The sequence below is a fragment of the Puma concolor genome, chromosome A2, assembly GCF_028749965.1.
Source record: "Puma concolor isolate L17-30 chromosome A2, mPumCon1.1.hap2, whole genome shotgun sequence".
In the NCBI taxonomy this organism is placed as follows: Eukaryota; Metazoa; Chordata; class Mammalia; order Carnivora; family Felidae; genus Puma; species Puma concolor.
In genome coordinates this window covers 138,819,113-138,839,655 of record NC_141668.1, presented here as the reverse complement: position 1 = coordinate 138,839,655, position 20,543 = coordinate 138,819,113, and the positions used below count along the sequence as shown (strand labels likewise).

General features: G+C 40.8%; 1 protein-coding gene across 15 annotated transcripts in view; it reads right to left on the bottom strand.

Moving 5' to 3' along the window:
- MAGI1 (membrane associated guanylate kinase, WW and PDZ domain containing 1) overlaps positions 1 to 20,543 on the bottom strand; it is a 642,539-nt gene that overhangs the window by 72,393 nt on the left and 549,603 nt on the right. For all 15 annotated transcript variants that reach the window (XM_086697648.1, XM_086697649.1, XM_086697651.1 and 12 more), the window contains 5 exons: positions 15,626 to 15,683; positions 13,399 to 13,505; positions 10,344 to 10,436; positions 4,947 to 5,129; positions 3,534 to 4,154 (listed from right to left, as the gene is read on the bottom strand). In XM_086697648.1, coding sequence (XP_086553774.1) covers positions 3,534 to 4,154; positions 4,947 to 5,129; positions 10,344 to 10,436; positions 13,399 to 13,505; positions 15,626 to 15,683 — 1,062 coding nt within the window. The remainder of the gene's footprint in view (positions 1 to 3,533; positions 4,155 to 4,946; positions 5,130 to 10,343; positions 10,437 to 13,398; positions 13,506 to 15,625; positions 15,684 to 20,543) is intronic.

Below are 20,543 nucleotides of genomic sequence, written 5' to 3'. Positions count from 1 at the left end.
TGCTGACAGCATGGAGCCTGCTTAGGATTCTCTCTCTCTCTCTCTCTCTCTCTCTCTCTCTCTCTCTCTCTCTCCCCCCTTCTCTCCCGTCCCCTGTGCACGTGTACACACACACACACTCTCTCTCTAAATAAATAAATAAATAAACTTAAAAAAAAAAACCCACTACTTTTTTTCAAAGTAGGCTCCACTCCCAACATGGGGCTGGAACTCAGGACCCTGAGATCGAGTCAGACCCTCTACCAACTGAGCCAACTGAGCCAACCAGTTTTGGGTGCCCCCAAACCCACGATATTCTTAAAAAAAAAAAAACCAGCAATCTCCTTCTAGCATAATTTTCCACACACCTAAAAAAAGTCTCTAGATTCACACTGGTGTCAGGCAACAGGCTATCTGAATGCAAATACTACATAAAGGTAAGATAAGTAAAGAGCATTCTCCTGACTGCACAGCAGAGGGCGAAGGAGGAAGGTAAGTGCCTTAGGAAGATGGGGAGCCAGGCCTAGGAAGAAGGCTGTGCCCATGAAGAGTGTGACTGATGGACCAGGAGACAAGGACCTATTTACAGAGAAGATACTTGTAAACAAATCGGTAAGGGTCCCAGCTGCCAGGGCATGTGGATGAACTCCCCCAGCAATTCCACGCCAGATCCAGGAAACTGTCCAGTCCCAGAAATTCACAAATGATATTCCAACCTCTGCTTGATTTCCAGCTTAGGGTGGAGGAGGGAAGACAAAAAAATACCAAAATCAAAAGGTACCCGATCTTGACAAGAAGAGACCTCAAAAATGAGCTCAGGAGATTAAGAATGAAAACAAATACAGATGTAGCTACTTCTGTCCCAAAGTAGAAAAGGCCAGTTGTTTAAAGCACAGAAAGCCTCATCCTCAAGCTTTCAATTCCTAAGACTCACAAGAATCATGAGTTTATCAATCTGCTTTATTAGGAGTTTGGCAGAAATGAGACTCATTAGAAAGAATCAGTGAAGTGGCCATTAACTTTCTCATTTAACCTAGAAGCTGCCTTTGTGGCTTCACCAAACCTTCTCGTTGACACCCTCACCATACAGGAGTGATGACTAAAATGTTGGCCCCTGTTCAAATAACTAACGTATGGCAGAAACAAATATATTTATATGCTTTCTAGAAAGATTAATAGTAGCTAGTGCTAGCCTGCCAAATGCAGATGTACAAACTTTCTATCCAAAATATAAATCAAACACAAGGCATATGGTGTATTTTAAAGACTGCTGATGTGAGACTGATTTTAAATTACTCAGATTCCGGAATAAACTATGGAGATGTTCACTAATGTGGCAATATATTCTGGATCTTTCCACATTAATTTAAGTTTATATGATGTAATGGCATTAACAAAAAGAAGGTCTTAGAAATTAAGAAGAGAAAATGCAAGCATATGTGAAATCCAGAGGTAGGTTTCTATCATCAGTTGTTTGCTAGTTTGGGCATATTCATTACAGTATGGTTCCGGTGAATGTAGTAAGTTAGAGGGTGTAATGAGGCACTATTTTTTGGTTTCCTTCAAGTGAATCTAATAAAAAAAGAAAAACTGAACACACTGAAAAATGGCATGAAGGAGCAAATAAATTAGGCAGGAGAGCAGGGTGGTTTGTGGCCATCAAATGAGCAGTGGCTAAGTAAAAAATGGCCCAGATGGACCAAGAACCATTTAAGTTTTCAAGCTGCTGGCCACAAAAATCAGCAATTATGGAAAAAGCCATGTTATTCGGAGTTAAGCAGGGCAGAGTGTTGAACTGGAAACCCCAGATTTGAGGTGAACCCCTCAGTCATAGTAGAGCATGGCACCTGCCTACCTTTCAGGGACATGATACAAGTGAGATGAGAGACAGGGGCCAATATTAAAAGTGCTTTGTAAATTGCCAGCTTATCCACAAGTGTCAGGTATCATCATCAACACCATCACCACCACCACCACCAACAACCATCAACCATCACCACCATCACCACCAATATCAACACCACCACCATCATGATCATTCTTAATCTCGAGTCACTTTCTCCTACATCTCAGTCACTGTTGAGAAAGCTGATCTGTGCAGTCAAGTGATCAAGGTACAAGAAGAGACTTCAAAAGGATGTTGCTGAAGATAACTGGTTAAAAGTTAAATCTGCACAATGGCTATTATAGCTGTTTAAGACGTGTTAGCTGAGCATTTCAGTTCACACAGACAATAGCTCTGAATTTTGGATTTCTTTCCAGTGACCCCAGTCATTCTGGCCACAGAACATACAACATCATGAGATGAGAACACAGTCGCCGTGAGACAAAGGAGTTCCTCTGCTTCAATGGAACCAAAAGGAAATAAATGTCTAGCTCCTGATCTCTTTTCAGACAATCAAAATATGCTGTACATCAAACAGATCATGTTGGCAAAGATTGAAGGAACAACCATTCTCAGGCCCACTGTGTGAAGTGATCAATCAACACTAGTCACGTACGCATACCCAGGGACAATACATTTCAGCCATGTAAAAAATACTTCTCAGTGCGAGTTCCTGAGAGTTCTGGTGGGGCAGGATTAAGGGGTGCAGGCAGGGGAGAGGAAATCTAGGTCTCAAGATTTAGAGTACCACACTTCTCTGAGATCCTACCACTTCATGAAGATGTGGGTATGTTGAGGTATGTTTTTCATTATGATCCTGGATCTATTGTTCCTGTCAAGTGTAAGTAATCACATACCCATTCACTCATTCAATATTTTTTTCATTTATGAAAGCATACAACTGTCAAGTTGCAGACATGGGTCCTGCTTTATGGGTCTTATATTCTAGTGAAAAAGAGAGCAACAAAGAAAAATTAAATACATACACAAAACAATGACTTGTGCCATAATAATAATGATGTAATAAAGGCTAGGAAGAAATGGGACGCTGCAGTGAAGATTACAAGGAACTGAGAAGCTACTTTAAAAAAGTAACCTGAGAAACATTCGTCTAGGAGAAGACTTGAGTGAGACTGAGCTAGCCAAGTGAATAGCTGGGGCAAGAGCTTTCCAAGCAGTGGGAACAGGAAGTGCAAAGGCCCTGAGACAGCAAAGGCTTGTAGTACTAGAGCCTCTTCCGAAAAGAAGCCAGGTGGCTAGACTATAGTGACAAGGGGAGAGGAGTGTGAAATGAGGTTGGAACAGTGAGCACAGTGAGCAAGAGCCACGTTTTGCATGCAGGCTGTGCAGGCCAGGTTCAGGACACTTGAAGGATAGAGATTCTAAAATATTAATGTTTTTTTAAAAGCACAATGCAAGTTACATTTAAAAGTATCATTTTGGCTACACAGGTATAACATAATATATAAACACAACCTTCATTCTATAGAGGCTACCATTTGGAAAAAACAGAAGGCAATTTGAATACGTTTCCAAACGGGTAAATAAAAATGATCTTAAAGACTAGACATTTAAAAAGCCCCCAAAGCCACCTGGAGACTAGTAAGTGAAACAATGGATTCTGGGTTAAGAGAAAAAAAAAATCATAGAACAAAAGAAACCTACGTACCTCCTCGTTGCACCAACAGTGTGACTTCACTTCCCTTTGGACATTCAATCAGCATATCCACAACTTGATTATGGGTCAGAGCCTGCACGTTCTTCTTATTAACTTCCACTATAAGATCCCCTTCTTTCAGGCCGCGGCACCTTGGACTGTCCACGATCTGTTTCACTCTTTGGCCACCGCCACCAGGACTGTCCGCGATAGTAAAACCAAAGCCCATTGGGCCCTTGACTATATGAACAGTTATGAGCTCTGGCTGAGTGGCTATGGAGGAAGCCAAAGAGACAGTGTCATTGGGGTAACCATGGGAACCGTTTGAAGCCACATCAGCAGGGCTGCTGGGCCTGGCATCCTTCATGCCATTGACTTTGCCTGTTTTACTGCTGTGACTGGCCGGCGAATCATAGGTCTCTTGCCCATTCACAATAATTGGTTCTTTATCCAAAATGGCTACCGAAGTCACTAAACTTGTATTGGGGTCATCTGGGTCAAAAGGCAACGGGTAACCTCGGCAGAGTTCAAGGTCCACGCTGGCACCAATGGGGATGGACTGGAAGATTTTCACAACTTGCGCATGTGTGTGTCCCAAAACACAGGTGTCATTCACGCTGACAATGACATCTCCTGCAAAAGGTAAGAGTTTGGGGGTTAAAAAGAAAGTAGCCAAAACAAGTTTTATCAACATTATACTATGAAACTCTACCAAAAGGAAGCTGAACGGAAACTGGAGGCTTGGGGGTGGTATCATAGGGCACAAAGGGAATGCTTCTATTACTTACTGTAACTGCTAACAAGGCTTTCTTTTAGCATCTCCTGTCTGCCCTGCTAATGAGAATATAATGATCATTGAAAGAACAGTGGGATTTCTTCTAAAAAAAATTCTCATTGCAGAAATCCAAGTTTAGACTTCTTCTATTCATACAGATCTAAATTTTTAGTAAATTACCACCTTACTGTATTTAATAGCACCCTAACAGTACCCCAAAGTTAAAATGGCTTCAAAGGTTTGCATCTATACCAGGGAATGCATTTATGTAGTGGAGGAATCTTGCTTACTGACAGTGTTTTAAAAAAACATTTACTGGGGCCACTTGGGTGGCTCAGTCAGTTAAGCATCTCTTGGTTTCAGTTCAGGTCATGATCTCATGGTCCATGGGATCAAGCCCCGTATCGGGCTCTGTGCTCACAGTGCCAGAGCTTGCTTGGGATTCCCTCTCCCTCTCCATGGCCCTCCCCAGCTCGTGGGCTCTCTCTCTCTCTCTCTCTCTTTCTCTCAAAATAAACAAACAAACTTAAAAAATACAAAAATAAAAAACATTTATAAAGTCACGAAATCATGATGTCGTTGGCCCCGGTTCAGGTGCCGGGTGGCAGTCACACCACACAGGGAATGCTAGGGCCCTGTGGTGCCTCTACCTGTTTCCATCTTGCCATCCAATGCCGCAGGACCATCCAGGACCAAGCTCTTGATCTGCAGAAACTCGTCAGGTTCATCACCTCCAACAACTGTGAAGCCAAAGCCACGACTGCTTTTCCGCAGCTTCGTGTGAATAAACTTGCCTTTCAACTCAGAAGGGTTTCGTGTAAAAAAGGGTTTGCCTGGATGAAAATACGAAAAGTATAAGGAACGTCACTATGCATGAAAAGGTGAATTAAGTAAGAAATGACACAACTTATGGACGGCTCTCCAAGCTCCTGTGCCTGAGGGGTCTTAGGAAATTCCTCTCTTGACTGCAGTAATAAGATGGTGTTCCCAGGCCCCTCTGTTTAAGAAGGGGGATATGGTACCTACAGTATGTCAGCATGAAGTTCTCAAAGAAAATACAAGAGAAGAATGACCATCATCTGAAACACTTCTTGGTTTCAGTTCATGTAGTTTCACAGCAATTGAGCTGCCATGAGGTCCTTCACAGAAGATAAAATGGGTCTGTGTTTTGTGTTGTCTGTGTTGTTACGGTTTCTAATTTGCAATACAACTTCCAACGTGTTGCCTCAGGCTTGGCTTCTACTTGTGAAACCAATTCAGTGAAAACTTTAGTTTCTAATCAAACAGAAAACACATTCTGAAAATATATAGAGGATGCCAGGAAACATACGGTCACAAAGAATAATGATAAAAATGTAATTTGCTACTTTCAAAATTAGAAGAGTCATAAGTTCACCTTGAATTGAGTTTCAAATGTGTCATTTTTACTGTATGTTTTTGTCTTTTAACAATTTGTAAAATAGCCTGGACATGCCCCCTAATAAGATTTATTGTTTAAAAAAGTTAAAACAAGTTTTAAAAGTTAAAAAAGACGTGTGGCTTAGAATTTTTAAAATACAAAACATCTAAACGAAATAGTTACTAACAAAAGCCACACAGCTCCAAATTCAGTTGTCCTGTTTAAAATCAATTAATAGGGGCACCTATTTCAGCTCAGGTCACAATCTCACATTTAGCGGGATCAAGCCCCATGCTGGGCTCCGCACTGACAGTGTGGAGCCTGCTTGGGATTCTCTCTCTCCCTCTCTCTCTGCCTCTCCCCCATGACCTCTCTCAAAATAAATACATAAATTAAAAAAAAACTGAAATAAAATAAATTAACAGCTACATAGCTAAAGAACTACCAAACATGCTCCCTATGGTTTTGTTTTCTTGATAATATTCACAATAACAGTTTGTACACAAACCAAAAATTTTAAAAGTCAGTATTGTTAGGAATTTCTCCACAATTGAGAAACTTCCCAGAATTTCTCTAGTTATCCCAAATAGTGGACATCACTTCAGGTTTAGACTTTTTAAACTCTCCTGATTAGGGGCTCCTAATGGAGCTCAGTAGAGCGTGCGACTCTTGATGTCGGGGTTGTAAGTTCGAGCCCCACGTTGGGTGTAGAGATTACTTAAAAACAAAATCTTACAAACAAAAAAAAACCCTCTCCTAATTATAATTCATATCCCCTTCTCTCCTGCTTGCCACAGCTTCCTCATCTTCTATCCAAAGTGTTATCAAAACAAAAACAAAACACCCAGGAGAAGAAGTCTCCATAGACCCCTCCACCCAAGTGTGGCACCCAGGAAGGAAGTTATTTTTGGTTAGCTATAGCTAAAAGCCTTTTTCAAAAAGTCTCTGGGCACACATACAATTTTTAATTGCATATTTCAAAAGTTCCCGGCTCTTAAAAAGGACTCTTTTAAATTACTAGAGTCATCGTCCTGCTCACGAAGCTCCCCCTTTGCAAGGCTGGTTGGAAGCTTCATAAACTACAGACTCGTCATGGCGGCTAACGAAAGGCAAGGCTGAGGCACTCGCCATGCACAGTCGTCCGCCATGGCATCAGAAAGGTGGTTTCAAGTGCACTCGGGGCTGTGGGGAGACAGCTGCCACGGCAATGATCAGATAGAAAACCGAGGCCAGGGGCGTGTGCGAATAGCCTACATCCTTGAGGCAGAGACAGCTAGGGAGTTGGGATGGCGTGAAGGGAAACACATTTCGGTTATGCAGAGACAGCAGTGGCCGTCACCTTCTCAGTGAGGCTCTGTCTGGTCATCTTCTGAAAAACTGTAACACCTCCTCCACCATTGCCAATCCCCCTTTCCTGCTTGTTTTTGCTGTCCCTAGTATCTATCACCATCCAACAAAGTATGCGTCTTAGGTATGTATAGGTTTGGTGATCTGTCTGATTCTCGCCCACCCCTTCACTTCATGTGCTCCAAAAGTTTGTGCTGAATAAACGAATGACTGAACAACAGCACAAAGAAATGAGATTCAATGTGTCTTTGAGAAGGTGGGAAGATGTGGCTGGGTGTTTAAGCTTCTCACCCTCATTATAGGTAAAGTTAGAAAATGTGAAAATGTGCCTGGCAGTTTAACTGAATGAATTTTTTAAAAAGCCATTAGCATATTTTGAACTTAGAATGTTTTCAACTTAATGGAGACAGGAACAGAGCTTTGAAATTACACCGATGACTTCCTTTTTTTAGCGCTTAACTAGGGAAGATCACAGGGCTTCACATTCATGGACATTTGATTATGTTTTATGAATGGTTGGGTCATGAGCTAACGTAGCTTTGGAAAAGAAGCACTTTCTACCCACAAGCAGTGGGACTGGAGCTCTCTGCTGCAGCCCTGTGGTAAATGTAATTTTCCAAGAGATCCTAGTCTGCTGACTATACAGCTGCACGATGTTGTTACGTATGAGAATCACCTGGGTAGCTCCTTTTTTTTTTTTTTTTTAAAGGTACTCATTTTAGAGTTGCCTCAGTGGCTCAGTTGGTTAAGCTCCCAACTCTTGATCTTGGCGCAGGTCGTGACCTCACAGTTTGTGAGTTCAAGCCCCATGTTGGGCTTTTCTGCGCTGACAGCACAGAGCCTGCTTGGGATTCTGTCTCTCCCTCTCTCTGTCCTTTCCCTGCTTATGTTCTCTCTCTCAAAATAAATACATAAATTAAAAATAAATAAATAAATAAAGGTACTCCTGTCTAGGGCTTATGCTAGACCTATTTAATCAGGATCTTTGGAGTCTTGTCCCCAAATTCTGCTCTTCAATAGCCCTTAGGAGGTTGCTTTTCTGACAGGCTGGCACAATTTTTTAGCATGTGTTTGAACACCCTAGGCCAGTGATGTCCAATAGCAATTTCTATGACAAGACAATGCTTTATATCTGCACTGTCCAATATGGCAGTCACTAATCACACATAGCTCTTGAGCCCTTGATATGCAGCTAGGGGAACTGAGGGACTAAACTTTTATTTTACTTACTTAAAAAAATTTTTTTAACGTTTATTCACTTCTGAGAGACAGAGAGAGACAGAGCATTAGTGGGGGACGGGCAGAGAGAAAGGGAGACACAGAATGTGAAGCAGGCTAAAGGCTCTGAGCTGTCAGCACAGAGCCTGACACGGGGCTCAAACCCACGAATCACGAGTTCATCACCTGAGCCGAAGTCATGCGCCCAAATGACTGAGCCACCCGGCACCTCTTTATTGTTTTTTAATTGTAAGCAATTTAAATGTCAACACGTAGCCATTGGCATCTGTATTGGTTGGCCACATTTAGACTACATAGTGGTGTCCCCGCACATACAAAACAAACAAATGAACAAAAAAGGTTTTAGCCAGAAATGTAACTGTTCCTAATGACACTTAGGATTCAAATCGGATGCTCTAGTACTTACTGGCCGTGTGGCGTGGGCCAAGTCACCAATGCTCTCTCTGCCTAAGTGTTACAGGTGCAAATGGAGGTAATGACAGTACCAACCTCCTTATTCATGAGAGTCGTAAGGAAAAACCATAGCAGACAGAAGATATGTAGGGAGGTACCCGGTAAATAAAAACAGCCCACTAAAGGTGAGTTGTAATTTCGAAAGCGGTGGTGGTGGGGTGGGTGCAGTGGAGGGATGGCTGCAGAAATCTCTCTCGAAGCCTCAACTGGAATTGGAGAATTTTCCTAAGAGCAACTCTCTTCAACATTATCATCTGCTGGAATTAGAAGTGTACCCTTGATCAGAGGAAAGTTTCGTTGGGCAGTGAACTTAGCAAAGCGACACCAATACCAGTCTAACCAAGGTAGCTACACATTCTTCCTGAGACTCCTAGCAGGATGCTAGAACAGGACACTTAACCAGCAGGCAGGGAAATAAGGCCACATGAGGTTGCAGAAGGAATTTTCTATTTAAAAAATACAGAGGAAGCCACAATCGCATTGATATTAATGCTATCATCTGCTATGTTCTATCTTTATTAAAACCATTAGGACCATAAAAATGTACACCCATGCCAGGAGAAATTATTTTACATAAACTGGTATTATTACCAATCTCATGATGCTATCAGCTTTCCAGGGAAGCAACTTCTTGCTCATGAAAATTATAATGGAGGAACGAAAATCAGAGAAAAGAGTTTTTCTACTTGTCTTTTTAAATCTAACGCAACGATACCTCTTTAAAAATGTACAGAGAACGAAGACAAACCTTAGTCTTTTTAATGGGTCTGTACCACAAACATTCCCCAACTCTATCAAATATAGTGCCTGTTCTATTTTTCTTAAAGAAATTAAAAAAACAAAAACGAACAAAAAACCCAATTCTTCTCTATCATTTAAGAGCAATCAGGCCTGAAAGGAGTAAGATTCTGGAGATACCAATTTTTAACAATGAACGTCTCTAGGGGCTCCTACTATCTGTGAGCATAAATAAGTGAGACCCAACGAAACATTGTAAAATATGTGTAAATGCCAAACTACAGCAAGAATAGGAGATTCACATTTAGTATATAATAATATCAAATGGTTTCACATTTACAAGAAAATCTTAGTCAAAAGCAAATATGTTGACGAGGATCTTGGAATATCCTCAAGCTGACTCTTCAAGTTATCTTACTAAATACCAATAATAAATTTCTGTAGTCTGGAAATCAGTGATTTACAACCCTGGGATTTCTCCCCAGGGGCATCTGGCAACGACTGGGGCATTAGTAGTTGTCACAAGAGGGTAGAGACCATGGACGCCCCTAAACTTGGTCCAATGCACAGGACAGGCCCCACGCACAACAAAGAATTATCTGGCCCCAAGCGTCAAAGGTGCTGAGGCTGAGAAACCCTAATGGCAAGTGGTCATTATTTTCAGAGAAATGCAATTAGCTGAGCAAATTTACCCACACACAAGGTTCTAGTTTTCTTGGCAAGTTTGATTAACAGTATGTTTAGAATTTCTAACATCACAGTTTTCACCATCAAAGGAAGGAATTGGCAATTGTGAGATTCTACTTTTTAAACTTCCTTTAAAAAATTAAATTTTTGATCTAAACGCTTCATCATCATAAAGACGCTTTACCCTGAAGTGGAGCTTCTCTGGCTGGCTCCGGATTGCTCGGGGGGTGGTTTGGAGTAACGGGAGGCACAAGACATGGGTGATGTTCCGTCCATTCTGTGAGGAAAAGAAAGAGTACACTGTGTTTCCTTCAAATGGGAGTCACATTAACATTCTCTTAAAAGAAGATTCACCTTCTTAAGCATCCAACTATCCAAACTAATGAAACTAGACACAGAGAGCTTAGATGGAAAACAAACTGTATCGGACCCCACTCTTTGTTAAGATTCTCTCTCTCTCTCTCCCTCTGTGTGTCTGTGTGTGTCCCTCTCCCATCAGAGTTTTGAAGAAAGCTCATATCATATTGTGATATGAAAAATAAAAACTTCAGTTCTCTGTGACCAGAGGGTCCAAAGTGAGACCAAGTAAAAAATATCAGGAAAGATATACAATCAACTGACGCCACCAGCCCGATGAGGGAAAACCATCTCTAACACACTTGAGACATGAGCTGAGCTGCTGAGGTCTGCTCGTCTTGGATGACAATAAAAGTGATTTCAGCAGTATTCTAAAGTGCTATCCCCTCCCATCTCCCAAACCCGAACGGGACTCATCACCAACATGCCTGCGTCCTGACTGTAGTCCTCCTCACCTTGGAGGCCCAGAAACAACGTGCCGTGAGTGAGCCTTGAGATTTACACAGTCACCTTCCAGCTAATATATTCAACCGTATACCCCAGCCTTCAAACAGCACTTTCTTGCACTACAAAGTTTCACCAGTTGAGAAAAATATTTAAAAACATTTTTTTTTAACTAGAAAAGAGATGAAGGTAGAAAGGAGAACTTTTTGATAGGTGCATACACACGAACACACAGACAGATAGACAGACACACACACACACACACACACACACACACACACTACTCTAAAATACAGTGTAGTGGTGCCTGGCTGGCTAGCTTGTACAGCATGAGACTCTTGATCTCGGAATCACAAGTTCTAGGCCCATGTTGGACGTAGAGCTTACTTAAAAAAACAAAACCAGAAACAAAAGACAGTAAAATACAATCTATGGCAGTGTTTGGCCACCTGTGGCTTATAAGCCAAAGGGACCCTACTGTCCATTTTGATACAACTTTCAAGCCAAGGATGGTTTTTCCATCTTTACATGGTTGAAAAAATTAAAATGAGAAATACTTTGTAACACATGAAAATTACATCAAGTTCAAATATCCACCTTCATACATGATGCTTTATTGGAACACAGTCACATCTATTCATTTACACATTGTGTACGGGTCTTTTCATACTTCAAGGGCTGAGATGAACAGTTGTGATAGAGACCGGATGAATGGCAAAGGCTAAAATGTCCTCTAGCTGGCCATTCACAGAAAAAGTCTGCCAACTTTCCCCCTATGACCTACACTTACTATGATCAGTATTATAATAAAAGTGTCATATTTGATCTTCATATATTTGATATTTGCATGTTACATTGAGAGGGTATTGAGCAGTCATTTCATTTTATTTTTTCAATTTTATTTATTGTAAGAGAGCCAGAGAGGGCACAAGTGGGGGAGAAGCAGAGAGAAAGGGAGAATCCCAAGCATACTCCTCACTGCCAGCACAGAGCCCGACGTGGGGCTCAAACTCACAAAAGTGTGAGGTCATGACCCGAGATGAAACCAAGAGTTGAACACTTAACCAACTGAGCCACCCAGGTGCCCCTGAGTATATCATTTTAAAAGGGTGCAATGAAAAACTAAAAAACCCTACTAATAACTAGATGGCTATTAATGAACAGATGTATTAATAAACAGCTGAATGAAGTAAGTTCATAAAATGGAAAATTATGCAGCCCTTAAAAATTACAGGGCAAATCTTTATTAACCAGCTTTGAAATATGTGCAAGAAATACATTTAAATGAGATCATCAGGTCACAAAACTAATACATATACATATATATGCATATATATAACATATATACATATACATATATGCATATATATAACATATATATATATATACATATAAGTTATACACACACACACCTATAAGTTACAATCCGATTGTTATTAAAATATGCATCTATGTACAGGGGCACCTGGGTGGCTCAGTCAGTTAAGCATCCGACTCTTGGTTTCAGCTCAGGTCATGATCTCAAGGCTTCGTGGGTACAAGCCCCACATTGGGCTCTGTGCTGGCATCACAGAGCCTGCTTGGGATTCTCTCTCTCCCTCTCTAGCTGTTATTCCCCGACTCGTGCTGTCTCAGGCTCTCTCAAAACAAATAAATAAACTTAAAATTTCAGCACAGTGTCTATCATTGAGAATGAGATAGGAGCAAGCAGGGGAGAATTTAATATTCTCCATTCTTGAACTGTCCATATTTTTTTTTTTTTTTAATTTTTTTTTTTCAATGTTTATTTATTTTTGGGACAGAGAGAGACAGAGCATGAACGGGGGAGGGTCAGAGAGAGAGGGAGACACAGAATCGGAAACAGGCTCCAGGCTCTGAGCCATCAGCCCAGAGCCCGACGCGGGGCTCGAACTCACGGACCGCGAGATCGTGACCTGGCTGAAGTCGGACGCTTAACCGACTGCGCCACCCAGGCGCCCCGAACTGTCCATATTTTTATAAAGATCATGAATTAACTTATAGTTTTGGAAAAGCATTAAAAATTACCAGCTTTTTCTGATTCTTACATGTCATGTTTCTAAAATTAGAAGTTAGCTTCATATATAGTAACTCCTCCTAAGGGCTCAAAGCAGTATGAATTTAGACACCAGCTGGTATGTAAACATGCTGGGGCAACAGCAAGTTCTCCAGTATGATGACAGCTTCTTTCTAAATTAAAGTGGAGATCGGGGGGCCGTGGGCTAGGGCCCCCACTCGAGCTGTCTGGGTTCCGGGTGGAAGAGAAGCACTGTCATCTCCCCCCCCCACCCCTGCAGGACACCAAGTCCACGGCATGGCAGAAGGACAGGAACATCAAGGCCAGTTCTGACCACACGGGGGTGTCAGCGCCCAGGCTTTGCCCCAAGCTCCTCTGCCCAACACATCAAGGGAAAGCCAACCTTCTGGCTGCGGCTGTGGCTGCGGCTGCGGCTGCTGCTGCTCCAGCTGCTTCTTCCGTTTGGCTTCTAGAACCGGGTTCTCATATTGTGTCTTCCTGTTGATGTGGCTGGAGCAGGAGGCAGACAATATTTGGTTAGAAAACAGTTCATCCCACAAGCAAAATGCCAGTCTGCCAAGTCCCTTGCTTAGCACTGAGCAAAGCAGGTGGTCTGAGATGCTGCCCAGCACATGTCAAAACGGGCAATGAGGAAGAGGAAAAAGAAACGAATGCTTTCCATATAGCAACTGCCTATAGAGGCTACCAGCTTTTCCCGCATTTTAAAATCTTCAATGAATGATAAGAGGCATGTCCTATTGATATTCACATTTTATGGAGAGGGAAAGTAAATTTCTGAGCAATTACTAACTCACCTAACAGAACGTGGCTAGTAAACAGTCAAGAGGCAAGCAAGCTCAGGTCTGTCTGCTTTCAAATCACAGGATTTTAACCACTGACTCTTTCAAATGTCCAAGGAAGCACCTGACTCAGGGAAGTGCTTCAATTCAAGGAAAAGTGGATTGTGGAATTATTAAAAATGAGATTAAAGTACAGACAGGACGCAGTCTATGACATGCAATGCCAGAACTGCTTGTGGCTTCCTATGACAGTTCAGAGAAGCCTCAGCACTCAAAGTTAAAAGAAGGGCTCTCCCAACATCTGCCAACTATTTTCATCAGTGGACATGGAGTCAGGATTAAAAGTATGAGCCTCAGGCAAAAAAAACTCCAAATGCAGCTAACCTAAGCAAATGTGATGCGTTCAAAGTGACAAAGACCTAGATACGCCAGACGGTTCCAAAACTAATAAGGCCATGGAACAAAAATACATACATACGTGTACATGCATGGGTTGTTTTTTTTTTTTTTTTGCCATGGCCTTAGTGTATATACACATATTTTACACAAACATACATACACACAAGCATACATACACTTGGTGTTTTGTTTTTGTTTTGTTTTGTCTTATCCAAAATCATACTTGATTAGAAGTTTGGGAACGGACCTATTATGTAATTACAGTATTCAGAACTCAAAATATTTCTTAAAGGCGGGCTGGTCAAACAGGGTGGATAGACTAACCACCTTTAGATGATCCGCAGGGCACACAGAGGAGCTTTATTCTGTGAGGGTCCGAGAAACAACAATGCCCTTCTAATGGCCCAAATCACCAAATCCTTTGTTACATAGAGTTGGCCATGTGAGGACTGGCCAATGACACTTGCTATATTGAACTCATACTTTTTTATGATAAGATGCGGAGCATTTTACAGTCTGACAATTTGTGTCATATACTCTTATCACCAGGCCATTATACAGATGAATTTTCATTGCCAGGAGCATGAGAGACAGAAAGCTTGGCAGCTGTCTTTAGGGCACCGGGCGGGATTATGACGAAGGAATATTTCTGTCATTTGTTTCTCTCGAAGCCTCTTTTATTAGTGATTTCTCCACTTTCTCAGGAAATGATATAGAGCACATTTGCTACAATGTTTCATCTCTTGGGTTTCTTTTCTTTCAGGATTATCCTAACAAGACGGAGTATGTGCCCAATGCCAGAGCAAGATACATACCACACGGGACATGAGGTGGGTTTGAGAGTCTTAAAGATGGAAAATAGGAACTATGTCTATGGTCCTCAGGCAGAGGAGAGGCAAAGAAGCATACAAGGTCTTACAGCTTGGGCCAGTTCTCAATTATCTTCTCAATTCTGGTGACATTTCATACATTACTAAGACATGTCTAACCCTTCTGGAAAGTCTGCATGAATAAATAAGTAATTACTGAAAAGTTCAGGCCTGAGCAGGGCAAAAAGTAGGCAAACATGTTCTGCTCCAGAAGATAACCCCTACTCACCTGCTCCAGTGAGTCTTAGCTTTTCTCATTCATTCATTCATTCATTCATTCAACTAATACTTATCAAGAAGGCGGCATATGCCAGGCCTGTGTTGGGTCCTGGTAAAATACTGGTATACAAAAGGCACTGATCCTGTCCTTTTAGCATTTACTGTCTTCAGATTCACTGAATATTTTCTCATTCATTAAAATATGCATATATATTTTCATTACAAATTATGTTGTTGTTGCTAACAGTTTGTACCTTATAACGATGGCCAACTCTGTTCAGCATAAACGTACATAATTATTATAGAGGAGTACAAACCAAAATATGGGTTAACAGCCACTTACTCTACATAGTAGATACCATAGACAGGGTCTTCAATCTTTTCCCAACCAGCAGGTAGTTCTGAAAAATAAAAGAAGATTTAGAGCAAGAAGACCATATTCTTGAAGAACCCAAGGATTCATAACAACTAAGTGAGGGGAAAAAGAGAGAGACTCTTAAAAGTGCCTTAAATCCAGTTAAAACTGTGCATTCTAACAACAACAAAAAGCGAGCATTATATGTACTTATCAGTGTATTTTTCTACACGAGGAACAATTCTTTACTGATATTTTGCACAAGCTACTACAAGTTAATAAAATGTAGTCCCAGATGCTTTTGTTCTAACTCAACTATTAAATTAGATTTTAATGGAGATATGGTTGAAATTTGCCTTGAATGCCTAGTTTATAACTTAAATATTTATAATTTTCTTATTTTATTTCCAGACTACCTTACCACACAAACAAAAATGGATGAAAATTAACGTTTCTTTTCATTTTCAATATAATAGAGCTGCTTTTGTTCTCCCTGGAATAAAATAAAATTTGCATCTTATTTCCTCCGTGTTCCTAATTAAAATGCTACTGAGTAAGTAAAAATGCCCACGTGGAGTTGGGCTTTCTAATTGCCTGCATCTATCATTCAACTGCTGCATTCAGACAGGCCTACCTTTCGCCTAAGAAAGCAGAAACTCAGGTCCTGCCCTCTGAGAACACACTACTTGAGGGAGAAGATTCTATTCCTTTATTGTGGTGCTGTAAAATGGCCCTGGCAGATTTACGTGCCTTTCTGAAAACTCAACTGTGCTCTACTGGACTTCTCTCCATAAGGTTTCATATCAAAAGATGGAACTTTATTAGCTTCCTAGTAGTGAGTTCTGCCACAACAAAAATCTACTGTGAAAAAGCCCCATTGCACCAGATAATTAGACTTGGTGAAAGAAGTAACCAGGTTGTGTTTTGTGTCATTAAACAATTCTTTCAAGCAGAGCAGCAATTACTCAACTTCATTTCAAAGCCACTCTCACACACACACAGTTAAGGCAAGCTTGGGTTAACACCACACTCCAACGTGAATCATTATTCCTGGAAGTCAGCTATGAAGACCAACTTGAATGGAATATTACAAACGCTTGGAATGTCACCTATTTGGAAACACTAAATTCTTTTTCTCTTTTTAATTCGAGGAATCACGTGGTCACCACTCTACTCAAAGAAGGATTCTTTCATCCGGGCAAAGGGCTGACATGTGCCATCAACAGTCCTGCGCTGAAACAGAGTCACGCGCGTGCACCCGAACACACACGCTAATTACTCAAAGTTTATGTTTTGCTAAGATCTGGCTGCATATCAAGAGACATTAATTTCATGGGTTTTGCTCCACATGTTATCTATTTGCAAACAAAGAGACAGGTTTTCCCCCTTTTTCTTCTCAAAAAATTTTTTTAAACGCTTAGCAGGTTTTAAAGAAGTCTTTGAATTCCAGGAGACACAAGCTACTAAAATGCAAGACAGGTCCAATTTGCAGATGTTGATGCAACTTGGCATTTTTGTACGCCCAGTCTTACGAACTGATGCAAATCAAATGCCTGGGAAATGGTTTCCCCTTACAAAGCTGGAAATTACCATTTAAATGAAAATGAACCAGGAAAATCTTTCCAAAGAGTTGAGAAATCAAAGATTAAAAAAAATGCAGATTGGGGCACAGCCTCATGTTTGCTCTGGAATGGGGGCAGAGGAGGGGGTAAGTGTGAAATTTGATGTTTCACTGAACCAAATCCTTTTCGGAATTTGCACCCTTGAATATTCGGCCTGATTATCTTCAGATAAAATGGGAAATACTAAGAATTCAACTCGTTGGTACACTTATCAGGATGAGCACTGAGTAATGTATAGAATTACTGAATCACTATAATGTACACTGGGACTAATAGTATGCTGTATGTTAACTCATTCAGTTATTAATTTGTCAAACATGTGGAGAGTGTCCACTTCTGCTCGAGGGTGTGGTAGGCACCAGGGACACATATGTAATTATAAGTGCACAATTATGCAGATAATTCAAACACCATACTGTTCGTGCTCTGATAGAGGTCTAAAGAGGGTACGAAAAAAAGAAGCCACCTCTGACCTTTGTCCTGTTGCCTAGTCAACAACTTATACTCTAGAGGTGAGACATGTGGCAGATCAAGTGATATTCCTGGACATTTGTAAATTTAAACACATCTCCTGGAACAGATTAGCAAATTCCAGAAATTTTCTAGTTTTCTAAGCTAAAAGCTCATTTTCAGTTGAAAAGATAGATTTCTCACTTCCAATGTGGTAATTAACTTAATAATAGGAATTAGTTTCCTAATGCTTAAAATAGAAATGGGTCATCGATTTAAAAAAGGAAGATGTTTGTCCTCAAATTTGTCTTTTGGTTCTAAAAAACTAAGAATGGCAGAAAGTGCCAAAGCCCCCAAAATAATGACATTCCATTTTTTTTTTTACTAAACACTCTGATGTTGCCCGAAGAGTCAGCCCCTATGTCTCAAAACTGTTAGACATCAAACCAGAATATACAACCTGTCACATGTACTTTAAGCAGCTAAGACCCTTTGGGCTTGCCCAGGTGGGGGGTTGAACCTTATCTCTACCCCTTCATAGATCTGGCACTGGGCTAGTTACTTAATGCCTTAGAACCACATCTTTCACTGGGATTTACTTCAAGGTCAACTACGGATTAAACAAGGATGCCTAAAAAACATTTCACACAGCACCTGGCACGTAGGCTCAACAAATGGCAATGTTCTAGGAAAGCAGAAAAAGAACAGAACAGATTTATACAGCCTGCTTGTTTCCTAGCCCTGCCTTGAAAAATCTCATACGGTATTAATTGTCACCACAGAAGCAAATAGGAAGCAGTCAAACATTCTAAGTTCTTTTCAAGAGATTCGTCAACACACAGATTGAAAAGTCGTGCTCATAGTCACAGACAGATTTCAAAACTGTGACCTAGCCTGGGTGGGGAAGGAACCTCATTTCCTTGTCTCTACCTCTCCTAGTTGGTTTCAGCACATAAATACCCTGAAATTCCAAAAGGAGGTTCTGCAAGTACTTTTCAATTCTGGGAAGTTGTCTGCAGAGGCTGTGATAAATTCTGCAGACCAGAAGTGCATAATGTAGCTACTGACCCAACTCACCCAACAGAGATCAGAAATGACAACTCTATCATCACGTGATCTGTGTTCCACACCCAAGCCAACCGTCCCCTACCTCTCAGAGGCAGATCACAGAGAGGGTTTCCTTGCCACATGTGGAATCCCAATGTTCACTGAAAACCTGACAGATGCTACTATTTGAAATTAGGACCCTCTTGTTAAGAAAATGGGCAGTGAGCTTGTCAACAGAATATGGAATGAATGCAAGAGAAAAGTATGTGTATGTGTGTGTGTGTGTGTGTGTGTGTGTGTGTACACCCACTAACACTACTCTTTACACAGTGGATATGTGCAGGCAAAAATCCAGAGTCCTATCTCCACCTAGAAAGACATATTTGGGTCATTTCTACAGTATATACATTCCTCCCCTGACCCGTACTAAAGGTAAAAAAAAAATGCCATAGGAGGATTAAAAAGTCCAACAGGTGAGAATTAGTTAATAAATAATGACACTAGTAAACCTAACAATATGTGCTGATCACAGGGACAGATATTAAGACTTTATCATTAGGTTTCCTACAAACACCATGGGAGCTCCTCCTTCAGCCTCTCTTTACAGAAAAGGAAAGCAAAGCTAAGAGAAGGTGAGTAGAGTAGCTTGCCCAAGGCCACACAGCCAGTAAACAGGGGAGCTTGGATAAGAAGCCAGGCAGTCTGATCTGCCCCCACAGGCTGTCCCACCATGTTACCAAACCATCTCCCCAAATAATGCCTATGACCATGAGAGATGATACTATGCAGGCATTAACACTTATGTTTTCAATCTTCAACAGCATAGGCAAGTTCCCACAATATTATAGTTACAAGGGAAAAAGTATAGAAACTTCTTTCCTAAAAGTGTCAATATTCGAACTTCCATGGAAGCAGAAAAGATCGTGCCCCCGTGTGCAGTTCTGTTATCTCCACCTGGCACCCATGAACAGCAGGGGTCACTCACACATATCAATCACCAGCAAGTGATTTAAAGTGGCTCAGCAAATGATTAAGGCACTCATTCTGTGTCTCAAAAAAAAACCTAGTTCGGTCTTCTTCAATTACTTTAATATTACCGATCAATTTTTTCTGATAAAGTAAGTTTTAAATTGTTCTATCACACAGGATGAGCCTCCAGCCCTTCCTACCACAGTCACAACAAGGACAACTTATTAAACGTCTTGAAAGGTAAGTTCCATTCAGTAGTTATTGACCAATGCTGGCATGTCCATCAGTTACAACAGCAACGTTCCAAACAGGAAGAAAAACAGAGCTAAATTCCAATGGATTACAACTCCAGTCAACCACAATTGATTATTATATAACAAACACAAACAAAATCAAATGAAAACAATAATCTGCTGTTATTAAGTATTTACATTTTCAGTTCCTAAGGCAATCTCAAAAATCTCAGGCTGATGCAACAATCTAAGGAGAGTTCTGTTCATACTGATGTTAGTCATCTATTTAAAAAATATACGATGGCCAATGTTCAATAAACCAAGGCTTTTATGTGCACTTTAGCTGAAACGTGCGCTTTCCACCCTATCCTTCAGTAGATGCATCAGACAGAAGGCAAACTAACTTTAATATTGTTCAAAGCTGAACATAAAACAGCATGGGATATAATTCAATATATTCCAACAGCAAAGATAAAAAAGTTTGGCATTATCTGCTAATGTAAATTATTTCTAGACTGCAACAGCTAGACAAGTCAAGACTTGGTTTACACTGATTCATACACTCGAAGCTTATATGTCACATAT